General features: G+C 40.1%; 1 protein-coding gene across 1 annotated transcript; it reads right to left on the bottom strand.

The window, feature by feature from the left end:
• Positions 1–759: 759 nt before the first annotated feature.
• Positions 760–14,317, bottom strand: DNAJC21 (DnaJ heat shock protein family (Hsp40) member C21). The gene is made up of 11 exons (XM_030466866.1): positions 14,295–14,317; positions 13,657–13,780; positions 12,706–12,828; positions 9,377–9,681; positions 7,981–8,132; positions 7,535–7,622; positions 7,141–7,299; positions 6,451–6,490; positions 4,308–4,498; positions 2,989–3,067; positions 760–1,283 (listed from the first exon to the last, which is right to left on the bottom strand). Exons 1-11 carry the CDS (start codon positions 14,315–14,317, stop codon positions 1,119–1,121), a joined length of 1,449 nt encoding a protein of 482 aa, XP_030322726.1. The 3' UTR covers positions 760–1,118.
• Positions 14,318–14,578: the final 261 nt, after the last annotated feature.

Raw genomic sequence — 14,578 nt, 5'->3', positions numbered from 1 at the left:
CCCAAAAATGGTGTAGTCAGCAAGAACTGAACCCTTATTGTGGTACTTTCCAAATTTTAACACTTGTGTAATTCCTTGATGCAGTAAAGGTACCATATCAGCTTGTGGGGTGTTGAGGAGAGTACTCTGCCATTTCATGTGATCAGTTAAAACTTCAGAGGAACAATAAAACTTCAAGTAAATGCAAGAGCAGTGCTCCTGGAAAATTACAGTCTAGGGATGTCCTAAGCACTATTACAGCCCTTGCAGTGCACTGACAAGTCTGTAAAACCCAAAATGAAGTGTTCATTATCCCACTTCTTGGTTTTTTAAGTGCTAGTGCAGAACAGTACATCAAACATTTAAACTTAGGTGCAATTGCAATTTCCATATTTTTTCATTAGAAATCAGAATAATATGTTTTCACCCCTCATTTTCCCCCTCACTTACTCCAGCAAGGTTCTTTCACAAGACTTTTTTTTCCAACATCAGGCAGTTAGATGTACAAAACCAACCGGACTTTTAAAACTGATTAACCAGCTTTGTAATCTCACTCTTTCCCTTCTGTTTGCTGATTCATTTAAGTGAGTTGAAGGGGCCACTAGGGATGGAAGAAAAGGCTGTGTCCTTCCATGTCTTGGTACTATTTCACCTGCAAGAGATGATAAAAGCAGCAAGGAGCCTTCTACTCTCTACTTGTGCTGTCACACTCCAAGATAAATCCTCTCACAAAAAACCCAAAACAAAACAAACCCCAAACAAACAACAAACTGGCAAGAAGAATGTTAAAATAATTTATTATTTGCTATGTATGAGTACTTTATTCGTGCAAGTTTCACCAAAAATGCAAAGGGAATAGCTTTGAAATACTATTTCCCCATCCCCAGTGTGAAAACCACCCCCAGCTTGGATGCTGCTAGGGTGGTAGGTCAAATCCAGTCATTAAATAAAGGCTGATATAACCAAAAGAAAGCACAGGTTCCTCCAGAAGATAACATTCTTGCATGTTATGCATGTCATGTTGCATCCTCCTTTTCTTCCAAGTTTGGACTTGCCTTTTCTCTTTAACTCCAAACACAGGCAATCTGCACCTTCCAATTTTGGGAAAGTTTTCATTCGTGAATCTGAAGACAAATTTTCTATCTGTTTTTACGTTTCTCTTTTTTGTTTCTGGCATCTACAGCTCCATTTACAGCTGGTACTTGTGTTGCTTTTGCATGTCCCGTGGCTTTTAAGTGTTCAAACAATTTATTTCGAGATGGAAATGCACAGTTGCAGGTGACACAGAGAATGGGAATTTCATTCTGCAGTGAGGGAAAAACCAAATTGCTCCACGTTCATATGAAACAGAACGAATACAATTCACCAATTTGTTCTATGGATTTTCTCATAGGTAACAAAATTTGAAAAAGTTGTTTCTATCTTAGATATTCTATTACTGATTAACAATTTTTTTTTAATTACAAACAATGACTTCTTGAAATTATTTAAAGAGTACTAAATGTAGTCAATTGTAGTCAATGGGGCAGAATCTGGTTGGAGGTGTGTGACTAGTGGAGTCCCTCAGGGGTCGGTGCTGGGACCGGTGTTGTTCAATATCTTCATCAACGACTTGGATGAGGGTATAGAGTGTACCCTCAGCAAGTTTGCTGATGACACTAAGCTGGGAGGAGTGGCTGACACACCAGAAGGCTGTGCTGCCATTCAGAGAGACTTAGACAGGCTGGAGAGTTGGGCAGAGAGAAACATGATGAAGTTCAACAAGGGGAAGTGTAGAGTTTTGCATTTGGGGAAGAACAACACAATGTCCCAGTATAGGTTGGGGGCTGACCTGCTGGAGAGCAGTGTAGGTGAAAGAGACCTGGGGGTCCTGGTAGACAAGAGGATGACCATGAGCCAGCAATGTGCCCTTGTGGCCAAGAAGGCCAATGGCATCCTGGGGTGCATTAGAAAGGGTGTGGTTAGTAGGTCAAGAGAGGTTCTCCTCCCCCTCTATTCTGCATTGGTGAGGCCGCACCTGGAGTATTGTGTCCAGTTCTGGGCCCCTCAGTTCAAGAAGGACAGGGAAGTGCTTGAAAGAGTCCAGCGCAGAGCTACTAAGATGATTAAGGGAGTGGAACATCTCCCTTATGAGGAAAGGCTGAGGGAGCTGGGTCTCTTTAGTTTGGAGAAAAGGAGACTGAGGGGTGACCTCATCAATGTTTTCAAATATGTAAAGAGTGAGTGTCAGGGAGATGGAGTTAGGCTTTTCTCAGTAGTGACCAGTGATAGGACAAGGGGTAATGGGTGTAAATTGGAGCACAGGAGGTTCAAGTTGAATATTCGAAAAAATTTTTTTACTGTAAGGGTGACAGAGCCCTGGAACAGGCTGCCCAGGGGGGTCGTGGAGTCTCCTTCACTGGAGACATTCAAAACCCGCTTGGACACGTTCCTGCACGATGTACTCTAGGTGGCCCTGCTCTGGCAGGGGGGGTTGGACTAGATGATCTTTCGAGGTCCCTTCTAACCCCTAGGATTCTATGATTCTAAATAGAACAAAGAAGAATCAAATCTTTGTAACTCTAATCCAAGAGAAAGAATACTGTTGATCTTACTTGAATGACTATACATTTACTACTTTGGGCTCTGACATGCAGTGAATTTACTGTGTCATGGCTGGAGTTACTGCATAAAATTTTGCTCTGAGAAGCATCAATATTGGGAAATGTACAAATGGTACACTGCCTGACAACAGCTGTCTTCAGCTGTTTGATATGTTTGGTTTGAACCACCTGGTGCAGATCTTTAGCAACTCTCTTAAAACTGAATTTGGTCCTGCTCTTCCCTTCAAGAACACGAATTGATGTTCCAGTCTCCTAGCTTCTAATAAAATCACAGGGATAGAAATACCTCCATTATTAAAAAATGAGAAAAAAAAGTGGAACAGAAGGAGTGGACTAGAGGAGATCAAGTAACCTTATTGTAATAACATAACCACCAATCTTAAATAGCCTAGGTTATTTGACATACCGTTGCTGGCTGTTCTGAAGATGCCTTAGCAGATTTTTTTGCATCCTTGGCTTTTTTTCCTTTCAGCTTAGTACTGCTGCTGAACAAAGAGAAACCAAGATCAGTGCACAGAAACATTCAATATTTAAGAGCTTCTGATGGTTTTCCATCAAAAATATCTCTGCTGATTCTCACTGTTCTTCCTTCACACAACACAATGCAAATGCTTCCAGGAAAAAAAAAAAAAAAGAAAGAAAAAAAATGAAGCAATTGAATTGCTAATCTCAGGATTCTGTGGAGGGGATCTACAGACAAACACGATTTCCAAACTAACATTCTATATTTAGTACCCTATATATTCAATTCTGGTTTGATGGTGTAGGCCCCAGTTCACATTGGTGAGTAAAGGGTAAAATGAGGCCCTGTGTAAATATGTTTCTAGCTATTTTTCTGCAGCTATGTTTCCAGCTACTTTTTTTGAGCTTTAATCTCAAATTGAACATTCACAAGGTCAGGATGAAATTTTGTAGACCAATGGCCAAGACCACAGTCAGTGATAGACCAAAAGATGTCTGGGGCTGTTCAGCCTGAAGAAGAGGAGGCTCAGGGGAGACCTCATTGCTCTCTACAACTACCTGAAAGGAGGATGGAGCCAGGGGGGGGTTGGGCTCTTTTCCCAGGCAACTCTCAGTAAGACAAGAGGGCATGGTCTTAAATTGTGCCGGGGGAAGTTCAGATTGGATATTAGAAAGAATTTTTTCACGGAAAGGGTGATCAGACATTGGAACGGGCTGCCTGGGGAGGTGGTGGACTCTTCGTCCCTGGAGACATTTAAAAAGCGACTCGATATGGCACTCAGTGCCATAGTCTAGTGACTGTGGCAGTAGTTGATCAAGGGTTGGACTCGATGATCTCTGAGGTCCCTTCCAACCCAGCCTATTCTATGATTCTATGATTCTATGATTCTATGATATATGAAATGCTCACAACAGCATGTGGCAACAACATCATCATCAGCAGAGTTCTGAAGTGAACTTTGCCTTGGAATGACTTTTGTTTTGCAACCTTAGCATTATGCAAATATAGCAGGTGGGTGGGATTTTATGTCATGTGTAAGTTGACTTATGCCAATGATGTAAGCTTTAGCATATAAATATGTGAAGTTTTGTGTGCACTCCATTTGGGAAATGTTCCCCAAGTGCACACAAGCAGATAAAACGATGCCTCCTCCCTCAGCATAGTCTTTTTATCTGCATTCTGGGGGATAACTTAAGGGAGTAACAAATCTAGACTACTTTGACAGTACCAGACATGACACAGAGGGGGCACAGTGTCTGCACCTTTTCACTTCAGCTTTCATTTCATTCACTTGACTGCTGTCTTCTGCAGCGCTTGTGTCCTCTGACACAGCACATCTTTGGCCACCATTCATCAGCTCCTCTGCTGGGGCACTGTCATTGTCCACACAGGGCACCTTCTTTTGTTCAACAGCTTCTTCATCAGCACATTTATCGAAAGAGTCCTCATAAGTCTGCCCAAACAGAAGAAATGCGCATTAACTGCTTTTGGTTCACTAGTGATTATCTTTATAGTGCTGCACCTCGCTTACCTCAAAATATGGGTGAGTGGTGAGAATACACAGATATGGACCCTCTTAATTTTACTGTGTTTTCAGCGAGATTTTGACAGGTGAAAACCTTAATTCTCCTGTTTTGAAAGATAAGGCCACCCATGATGAAGGGATGAAACACCAAGCAAACAGCCTCTAGAACTACAGAAGAAGCCTCCTCAAAAATTATGGAGGAGGAAAATTAATGAAGGTAGCTTTTCATAATACACAGGTCTCATTCTGTTCTGGCTACCATTTCACATCATAAGATATTGACTTTGCTTATAAGTTAGTAAAATGTTAATTATTTAAATGGAAATTTTCTGTGCCAGATGCCTGCATTAGGACACTTAAGCCAAAATAACGAAGCTGGCAGAAGCTAGACAGACACACTGTTATTTTCCCTCCATAACATCAGAAATGCTGGAAGCTTTGTCCACATACCAAAGGACAGAGTAGACTCAATACACACAGTCTGGCAAAAGATCAACCCCCAAGCATTTCTGAAGCAACGCAGCTCAGTACCAAAAGCAGTATAAAAATTCTGACCTAGCACCACACTAATGCAACTCTAACACTTCTCACTGCAGAGTCTCAGCTATCTGAAAAAACTCAGCTCATCTATCTACATTAAGGAAAACAAACCAAAACCCAGTGATTCCCTGTATTCTGTGAAGCTTGGTAAAGGACAGTCATTTCCAGAAGAATCTCTCTGCACAAGATTCCAGCTCATGTTATGTCACAGTGGCACCTACTGTCTGGAATGCAGAAAACCTTGTGAGCAAACTGAAGAGAGACACAGTGCTTATTTGCAATCGATACACACTGAGAACAAGACTGACTTCAAATTGAGGAGATGAGATGAACAGAAGCCTGATGGCCTGCACCCCACTTGATGGGGTCAAGTCAATATTGACCTAGACTATGCCATACCAGCCAAAGAGAAGCAAGAAAAACTTAGTTGCTTGAATGTCTCAGGGAAGTTTCTTGAGGATGAAAGATAATAATGGTATGGGAGGGAGCAGAGAAGGTGAACACATAATAGGAGACTACAGGTGTTGGGCTGGGGGAGAACAGAAGACCATCTTGGAAAATGATGAAATAGGCAGAAATAGACAGGGAGTTAACTGGGGCAAGGTTAGGATTGAGGCAGTAAGCGGAGAAGAGGCAAGACTTGAAAAGGATCAGGCTAGGGGAAGGCAGACAGAGGACTTTGCTCACTAAGGCAGTTATGACATTCAAGCCTGGAACAGCTTGCAGTTCTTGAATTTCACCCTGCTACTGTCAGCACCAATCACTCATACCAGGCACAGACTCAGACTCTGGAGTACAACAGATTGTTCTTACTTGTTTACAATTCAAGTGAGAGGTGGACTGGATGTGTTAATTCAAACAACTACAGCATCTTTAAGATGCTGTTAACTTTGTTGGGGTCTGTTTGCCCTTATGTTAGAGCTTAACAAAGAATATATTATAAAACTCCAGCAACCAAAGGAGAAAACCACCACCAAACAACTGAGATGCTAATGGACTATGGTCATCACTGGTCCTTCTGACCAATTCCTTGCATTTTGCCTATCTGCCTCCTGTTTTACTTACACTTCAGACTGCAGCCTTTTTAGACAAAGCAACACATTTACTAGGATCTGCACAAACAGAAAAAAATGTTATCTATGAGGTTATTATCATGAAATATGATAATCGTAAGTATAATAAAAAATATTTTGCAAAGAAGAATTATCTGAAAACAGTCTTCAAGGTCTGCAGAATTTCAAGTTCTTGCTTATTTTTCAGTAAAAAAAAAAAGTTACAAACTGGGTTGTAAACAAAACTGGGTTGTAAAGTTCCCTGAATATTATTATATGACTACATACCGTCATTGTTTTCTGTTTCTTTCTCTGCTTCTTTGAGAGTCTGTAAAGGCAAAAATTTAAAATTAACTCTTTTCAAGGGAAAAAAAACAACAAAAAAGAAAAATTTCTAAAGTAGTACTGAGTAAGACATGTGCTTATCCTTTTAACATGATATACTAGGGAGACAGTAGCCAAAGATGGAAAATGACTCATGCTTGAAATGAGAACAGTTCTCCTAACATCTCCTAAACTATGCATTGCACTTACTAAAAGTTATTCTGCTCAAACTGAACTTGAAGATACTACTGAAATAGTTTGTATTATGCTTTAGCCATTCAAAAAATGAAGTTGTGCAAGTTGTTTCATCGATGCTTATTTTACGAACATTCATCAGGACTCAACTGATAAAAAGTGTAACAAAGGCACAAAATCAATATAAACTGGCCCTGTGTTTGAAAAATAACAATCAGTGCTTTTTCTTAGCATGTAATTTTGAGAGGCAGAGAAAAAAATGAGACTATTATCCTACCATATTTGAATCAAGTCAGACCAATGCATGCATTTTACTCTAACTCTGATGCTGAGATATATTTTAAATTGCACAATACTCTGAGTTCCAACAAAACTATAAACCATCAGAAGCTCCTTCTGAGGGCTTCCAACACTTATTAAATCATCAGTCACAGTGAAACTAAACCAAATTTAAAGTACTTCTGCTTAGGCATATCTTCTTGTTCTTCCTCTTCTTTGGTATGTATTCCATTTACATCATCCACAGACATAGGAAATTTCCCTTCTTCTTCTTCCATTTGCTGTCGTAACAATGCTACCATCTCTCGATGCTTCTTTGACTTTTCGTGATTCTTCATGCTGTGAAGACCAGCAAATCATTACTGCAAGTATCTCTGAGCAAACTTTCTTATATTTATGTATAAATTAGTAACATTATACGTCACTACTGAGTATGGAAAGCTCTGCCCTGAGAATGTCTTTACTGCAACGATGACACTGACCATTATGTGAACTTTGAAGGTCTTTAAAATGCATTTTTAAAAAAGCTAAAACCCAACACCCCAGCCCCAGATCCCCAGCCATAAGCACTTACGCTTTCTCAGTTTTTAACAACTTGTCACAAGCAGGGCAGTACAGACCATCAACAAATTCAGCTTCTTCAGTCTCATCATCCAGTTTGTCTGAAAAAATGAGTGGGGATCAGAGAGTCCAAGTCAAACGAGTAATTTTTAGTAAGCTGCTCCTAAAGCCCCAGCAAAGAGTCACAATGACAACATTCAACTTCTTTAGTAGTACTGACACACAGACAGCTCAAGACCACCTCACTAAATCACACATCAACAAAAAACAATAGCTGTGGCTTAATGTATTCTCCTGTTCAATGGAGAATGCCAAAGATGGACAGACTCCTGCTTGGCACACCTTATCTGGAGGCAGACTTGCACTACAGCCAGAACCGTGTGTCTGGGGCCTTAAGTGCAAGGAACCAACACCCAGGCTGCAATAACTCAACATAGATCACCAACCTGCCCCCCATACCTTCCATGCATTTTGTCTTCTGTTCTTCTAATTCACCTTCATCATCCGATCCATCTCCAAATTCCTTTTCATATTGTGCTTCCATCTCTTGCAGCTCTCTCTCCAGATCTGACATAGTTATCCAGCTCTGCTCTTTATACTCCTCAGCAAGCCTGCAAGCAGAATAGTACAGTAACTTGTACATTGCATCTGTGAGATGGGAATTACAGAAACAGAGTTATTTAAAAGACAGCTTGTTCTCTGTTATTTTAGGATGGAATCCTAAACATATTATAATGGAACAAAAAACTATCTATATGACCTGGAAATCTGAACAGTTAATCTGTGAATGAATGTAGGTGGGCCCTGCAAGCACCTCAGGCAGGAAATGCTACGCAGCATGGTCAGTATGAAGCTGACTATAGCAAAGTCAGCTCCATCCTCAAAGGAGCACAGTGGCCTTGACCTGCTGCAAGGTCCAAAACCACAAACAGTACAGAACCACAAAATCCACAAGCACATTACACCTTGACTCTGAATTACAGGAATGTACCAAGTCAGTTTTCCTAAACTAAGTGTGGCCCAAGTTATCCATCAGCTGTACCTCAGTACAGCTGAATTTTCTTCCAGCTGGCTCCTGTACTCAGAATCGTCAAGACATTTGTCAGTAAATGCATAGCTCTGCTTCAGTCTCCCTTTAGGAAAATAAATATACATACAATAAATTACATAATATATTCCATATATTTACATTATTATTATATAATTCTACTCAATTTTGCCACTCTATTCACAGTATGAATCTAAGCTTCTGCCTCTCATTTACTAGAACAAAGCTGCCCTAGTTGGAAGAATAAACTGCTTACACTTAGCAACTCACCTATTCCTTCACTTAATTTTGGGAAAAAAAAAAGCATCAAAAAAATTCATGTGGTCCAAAGAAAGAGTCCTTTCCAAAAGGTTAAAAGGAAAAGCAAAACTAAGTTGATTTCTCCCCACTTTCTTTTTAGTGGGTATAGTTCCAAGGCAGCTAAAGCCAATCTAAGGCCAGGCTGTCGTAGCCCTGTTCTCCCTCATTCCAAAAAATGCATTCCATTTTTTCTTTAAAGGAGAACAATGATAACTATTAAATCTTACTTCCCCCAGTAAATAAAAGCATGCTGGCTTCTATGCTAGTAGAGCCAGTTACCTGCAGCACACAGGTAGCAATTCCCTGGTTATCTTAGATTTCTACTGGTCAGCACAATGCAGAGACAAGTTTTAAAAAGCTAACACTTGAGACCAAAACTCGTACAAAAAACTTTCAAATGTGTTTAAAAGAGCAATTGGAGCTACTGTTACAATCTAACTCTGTATGGTATCCTCAATGATAGTTTCTCCAAGTTTAAAAGAAAATGTTTGCTCCACAGTTACATACTTGGCTTGCTTGAGCTTCTGCTGCCTTCGAAATTCCTCTGCTTTCCTAGTTTTTTCTGCATTTTGTTCTTCTACAAGTTTTCTGTGAGCCTGTACTCTTTTATCCCTTTTACGAATAAATGCTACTAGCTGGCGGACCAGTTCATTCCTCTCTTTCCTTGCTTTATCTCTTGTTTTCTTGTTCTCTTTTTCCATAGCTCGTTTCTCCCAGCGGTTTGAGGCTTGTCGTGTGTCGTATTCTTCTTTCCAGGCAAAAGTTTTCTGAGTACAGAAACTCTGCCAATATGCATAGAAAGGGTGGACTACCTGTAAGACAAAAAATAATTGACAAGTCACTTGTTGTAGGGTAACAAAACCCACAGAAAATAATTCAGAACTTCTGTAGACCCTTTGTATCTCCTATCCAGGCCCCAGTTTTCCCTCAGAGTATAAACAAATCCCATAAAGGTTTAGAGAGACCTTTAATGTCATCCTTAAGATTTCAAACTGCCAAATCAAAAACCTTGACTAAAACTATTCCAAACTGTAACTTCTTAAAAATATCCCCTTACAGGCTTAGGTCATGCTGACACCAGCACCCAGTTACTTCGCTGTGCTGCACTTCTGACAAACCGAAAAGCATAATGAGAGTCAGATGTGCTGTGTCTGCAAGCAGGTGCAGGCACATAATGCCCAAGGACCACCATACTAAATTACACCAAAGGTCAGCCATACACATCCAACAGCAGCCTATGACCAGCACAAAAAGAGCAATAAAATAAGCACATATGTAATGCTATTTCTTCCTTGTACATTACCTCCGCTTGCAGAGCAAGCAAGACAAATTAATAGTTCTTGATGGTTTTTTTTTTAAATTAATTTGTTTAATACTGTTTTATTAATCCATAGAGATTGTTGGAATACACAAAAGCACTGAGGTGTGACTTGCACAGCTCAACAAGGAGCTACACAAAGACGCACTTCCTCCTGCCTTCTTAGCAAATTATTTGGCTGCAGGTTCAAAGGATGCCCCTAGCTCTCATATTAAAAGAAAAAGTAAATGATCTTTCCTTATACTCCTTTCTTTTACTATTAAGAAGTAAATGCTGTATTAGTAAAATGAAGTAATTAATTTTTGATTGTTCTCTATTCCACTCCGAATAAGTATTAACCTTCTGCATTTTGCATATTCAAGAAACAAGGTGTGCCTAAACTCCTTAGTTTAGGCAGTACGTCTTTCTCTAGCATCTCCTATTCCCTTCCTTCTGCCATTGGTATTCATGTGGATTGCAGCGATCAACACTTCAACACCAATTTATGTTTTCCAAACTTTCTAAAGGTTCATGCCTGTAGCAGGCAACTCACTACCATTTTTCACTGCTGCCACAAGAAGACGGGTCCAATAATAACCCATACCCATATTTAAGCCAATAACCTAAGTGACATCAGACTGCCTATGTCAGATTCCTGCTTCAGAAGAGGTACCTTCTGTATAGAAGTACGCATGGCCACTAGCTGCTAGCAGGGATTGTCCTTCCCTTCACCAGCTGTCTGAGCTAAGACTTTCCTCCTCAGCAGCTATGCACAATACAGGCACATCTCTGACACGTTCCCCAAGACTCTGCTCTACAGCTCCTCCTGAACTCCTATCCACCTACCCTAGGTGGATTTTTGTTATCAGCTGATATCAGCTGCTGATAACTTGTAGCTGTTTGCTTTTGTTTCTGCATTTAATTGACCAACAAGCCTCCTCTTCCCATGGAGTCCTGTGAAGTCACAGGCTTGAGAATATATTCCCTGGCTGCATGATGGAGCTGAACCAGAGAGCATTCACATGACAGATTTTGAAGCCCCTGTAGTGTTTTTGTAGATCCCTTCTAAAACTCTTCCCTTTTCCCCATAACAGTCCCACTGAGTGAAGAAGCGGGTACCACAAGTGCTGGAATCCTCTGTCAGTGTAGTGTCGTTGTCTGAATATTAGGTAACAGGGATTATTACTTCCCCATTTAACTAAGGCTATTTCCCAGAAATACTCCTATGAATCCCTTTTAAAACAAAACAACAAAAAAGGTACAAATTCTGCTTCCAGAAGAGTATGAGCAAGGCAGATGTCAAAGCATGCTGGTGCAAGAATTCCAGCAACTTTTGAAGTTACTAATTGTCAACATAAAAGCTATTCGGGGTCTATAATTGCATCCCTCCTATGGCTTCAAAATAAGCCGTTTCCAAAAGGTGTCTCAAGGTAACTCCATTAAGAAACAGATTCTAGCAGTTTCAGAAAGACTAAAAATTCTCTCCCTGGGAAAGATTTCCATTTGTTAAGCCATTCTGTCTACCTGACATACAAATATTTCTCAGCTTGTTTCCAACTCCAGCCAAGTTTGTATCATTTAAGTTACTGAGTTTTAAGGTATATGTCAATTTACATTTCACAAAAAGTTAGTCTTATGGTACAATTCTGCTAAAAAGAACATGGAGAAGCAGCAGACTAGGAGCAATGCTTGAGTACACGGATATTGTGCAGTTATTCACTGGCAAAAGTGCTATTACCTCCTACTTAATTTCAACACAGGAATACTGGAAACCTTAAAAAAGAATTATAAGCCTGAAAGAATTAAGCAAATACCTGGAAAACCAAGATTCAAGTGTCCCAAGCAAGAAGAGATTCTTGCTTCCCAAAGGAACACATGCTGTATTTTGGAAATCCCATTTGGTCTAGTGGGAGGTGTCCCTGCCCATGCAGGGGAGGTGGAACTAGATGATGTTTAAAGTCTCGTCCAACCAAACCATTCTATGAGTCCAACTACAATGTAAGTGTAGATCACAAGAGTATCACAGTGGGAGATCACACAGCAGGTCAACCATCAAATCTCTCATTTTCTAGAGGCTGTGTTCTGGTGTTTTACTAAATGAAGCAAGACACTACATGTTATTTAAAAAAAAAAACCAACAAAACAGTTATCTCAAGATCCCTTTTTGTAATATAAGTCATATTAAAACACTGATAAACTATTCTCAACAGCAAAGACATCTGTTCTTTTGCTTTACAAGTCTTGCACTACACTTAAATTTCATTTGCATAATTGATGACTAGCCCACTCAAGGGTTTGTCTGACAACTTGCCCTAAAAGCCTGGGTAGTAATAATAGAGTTCAACAGGAAATGCCAATTTTAATTCACCTAAATATTATGAATCAGAATACAAGCACTTCCTTTATAGTAGCCATCTACAGTGGTAGAAAAGACAGCAGATGCAAAGTTTTGTATTCACTTCAGAGATCAGCAGGAGCCTTTGATTTGAGTGTGAGACAAAGTTAGTTGTTTCAGTTCAGATTTACCCTTTTCTCTTACCGTATCATAGTCACTTTGGGAATATCCAAACATAGGAAATTCTTCAGTATCTTCCTGGGTTATATATTCCATCTCCTCTTTTGCAATCTTTTCAAAAACTTGCCGATAGACTGTGAAGAAACCCTGAAATCAAAATAAAAATTGACTCATTTTGCATGGCTTGTTAGCTGAAGTACAAATGCTCAGCTACAGTCATGTACAGCAACCCAATACCCAGGGTAAAGGCCCTGTACACACTGGCTCCATACAGCAAGACCCTTCTGTTTAACAAAGTTCCAATTCTCTCGCCTTATATTTATTTCCATTTCTTTTGTGTAGACTCTCTCAAGCAACTGTATTCAAAACAAAACAAAAATTTTCAGCATAGTGGACATATTGCTAAGTTTCTGGTTACACAGGATCAAGTTTTGAGGAAGTCACAAAGAGAAAAATCTCTATTAAGTATCCAATCTCTTCTAAAATTAAGAAGCTATTTACTCACTGCTTGTATATTAACACAGGCAGACAACGAATTTCTCTGCCAAAGGTTTTTCTAATCACCTGTAGCTGCTTAAATTACCATATCTTTAAGCCCAACAGGGCATCCAATTATAGCAAGTACACTTAACCCAAGAACTGATATTATATTGGGTTTTTTTCTTAGTTTTGAGTGTTCTAGCTTATAAAAGATATTTCTAAATAAAGAGATGGTATTGCAAAGCACTGCAATGCTGCACTGTATAACATAAATAAACGATATACACATACTTGGTGGTTGTATGGTATAATTGGAGATAAGCAGGAATTAAACCTCCCCTATGCATCCAGCATAGAGTTTTGTCTTAGAAAGATGTGCATCAGTATTACCACCCATGCTCAACAATGCCACTCATGCCATTTGAACATATAGCAAGCACCAACACTTCTCATTAAATTTAAATTAGATTCACTAAGGGTGAATTAATTCATTACCTTTTCATCATCTCCATATCCAGAGTAACAGCTAACAGTGAAGTAATGCAGCAGATCCAAACTATCATCCTGATAGTCACCATCAGCTCCCCCTTTCAGCAAAGCCTCCCTGTGATTATCATACCTAGCAAAAATTCACCAGAATATAAAGAATATAAAGAACATATGTAGAGACACAGAACTTTCCCAATATTAGTAAGCTAACACAGTACACATCTCACCTCAATGCAAAAGCTAGCCCAGTGTCTGGAATTTGTCTGGAACTAAAGCCTTTGACAGAAAAACACGCAGGCTTAGAAAAAAATTCTCACTTGATCTTTAGTTTACTTATTGTTACTTTATCTGCAACGCCTATAGCAACAATGTCTTAACTGGCAGCTAGCAAACACATTTGAGCTAAATCCTTCAGTAAGCTTTCAGAAATGGGTGGGATACTACTTAAACCATCCAATACTGAAAAGCTCAAATCATAAATTAGCATATGAAGATTGGAAAAGGGTACTTAGTATAGGTCGTTCTAACTGCATAATCTGGCAGAAATGGCAGCCCATTTTGAAAAACAAGCTACAGAGAACGCTTAAAGTAGTGCTCCCTTAAAAACAGAGGTGTTTGTGTGTATGTCAGGTTAGGGCAGTTACAGAAACGTGGTGTCCTGTGTCATTACGGCTGACCACCTGTAAGACACCGAAGCTGACAAGGGAGCCGTCGCCTTGCTCTGACGGGAAGCAGCACAGACCGACCCTGGGAGGTGCCCAGCCCACCACCAACTCTCAGAACACGTGGGAGAGGAATGCGTGGGCAGCCCTGCACCCCCTCTCCCACCCTCCCCCGAGGTTCTCGGCCCTTCCACGGCCTGAAGCGAAGTGGCTGCTCCCGACAGAGGCCAGACCGAAGAAAATTCAAAGTACTGGCGGAGACGGGA

The sequence above is a fragment of the Calypte anna genome, chromosome Z, assembly GCF_003957555.1.
Source record: "Calypte anna isolate BGI_N300 chromosome Z, bCalAnn1_v1.p, whole genome shotgun sequence".
Classification (NCBI taxonomy): Eukaryota; Metazoa; Chordata; class Aves; order Apodiformes; family Trochilidae; genus Calypte; species Calypte anna.
The sequence above is the reverse complement of the archived record's forward strand: the minus strand, read 5'-3'. Positions and strand labels throughout refer to the sequence as shown.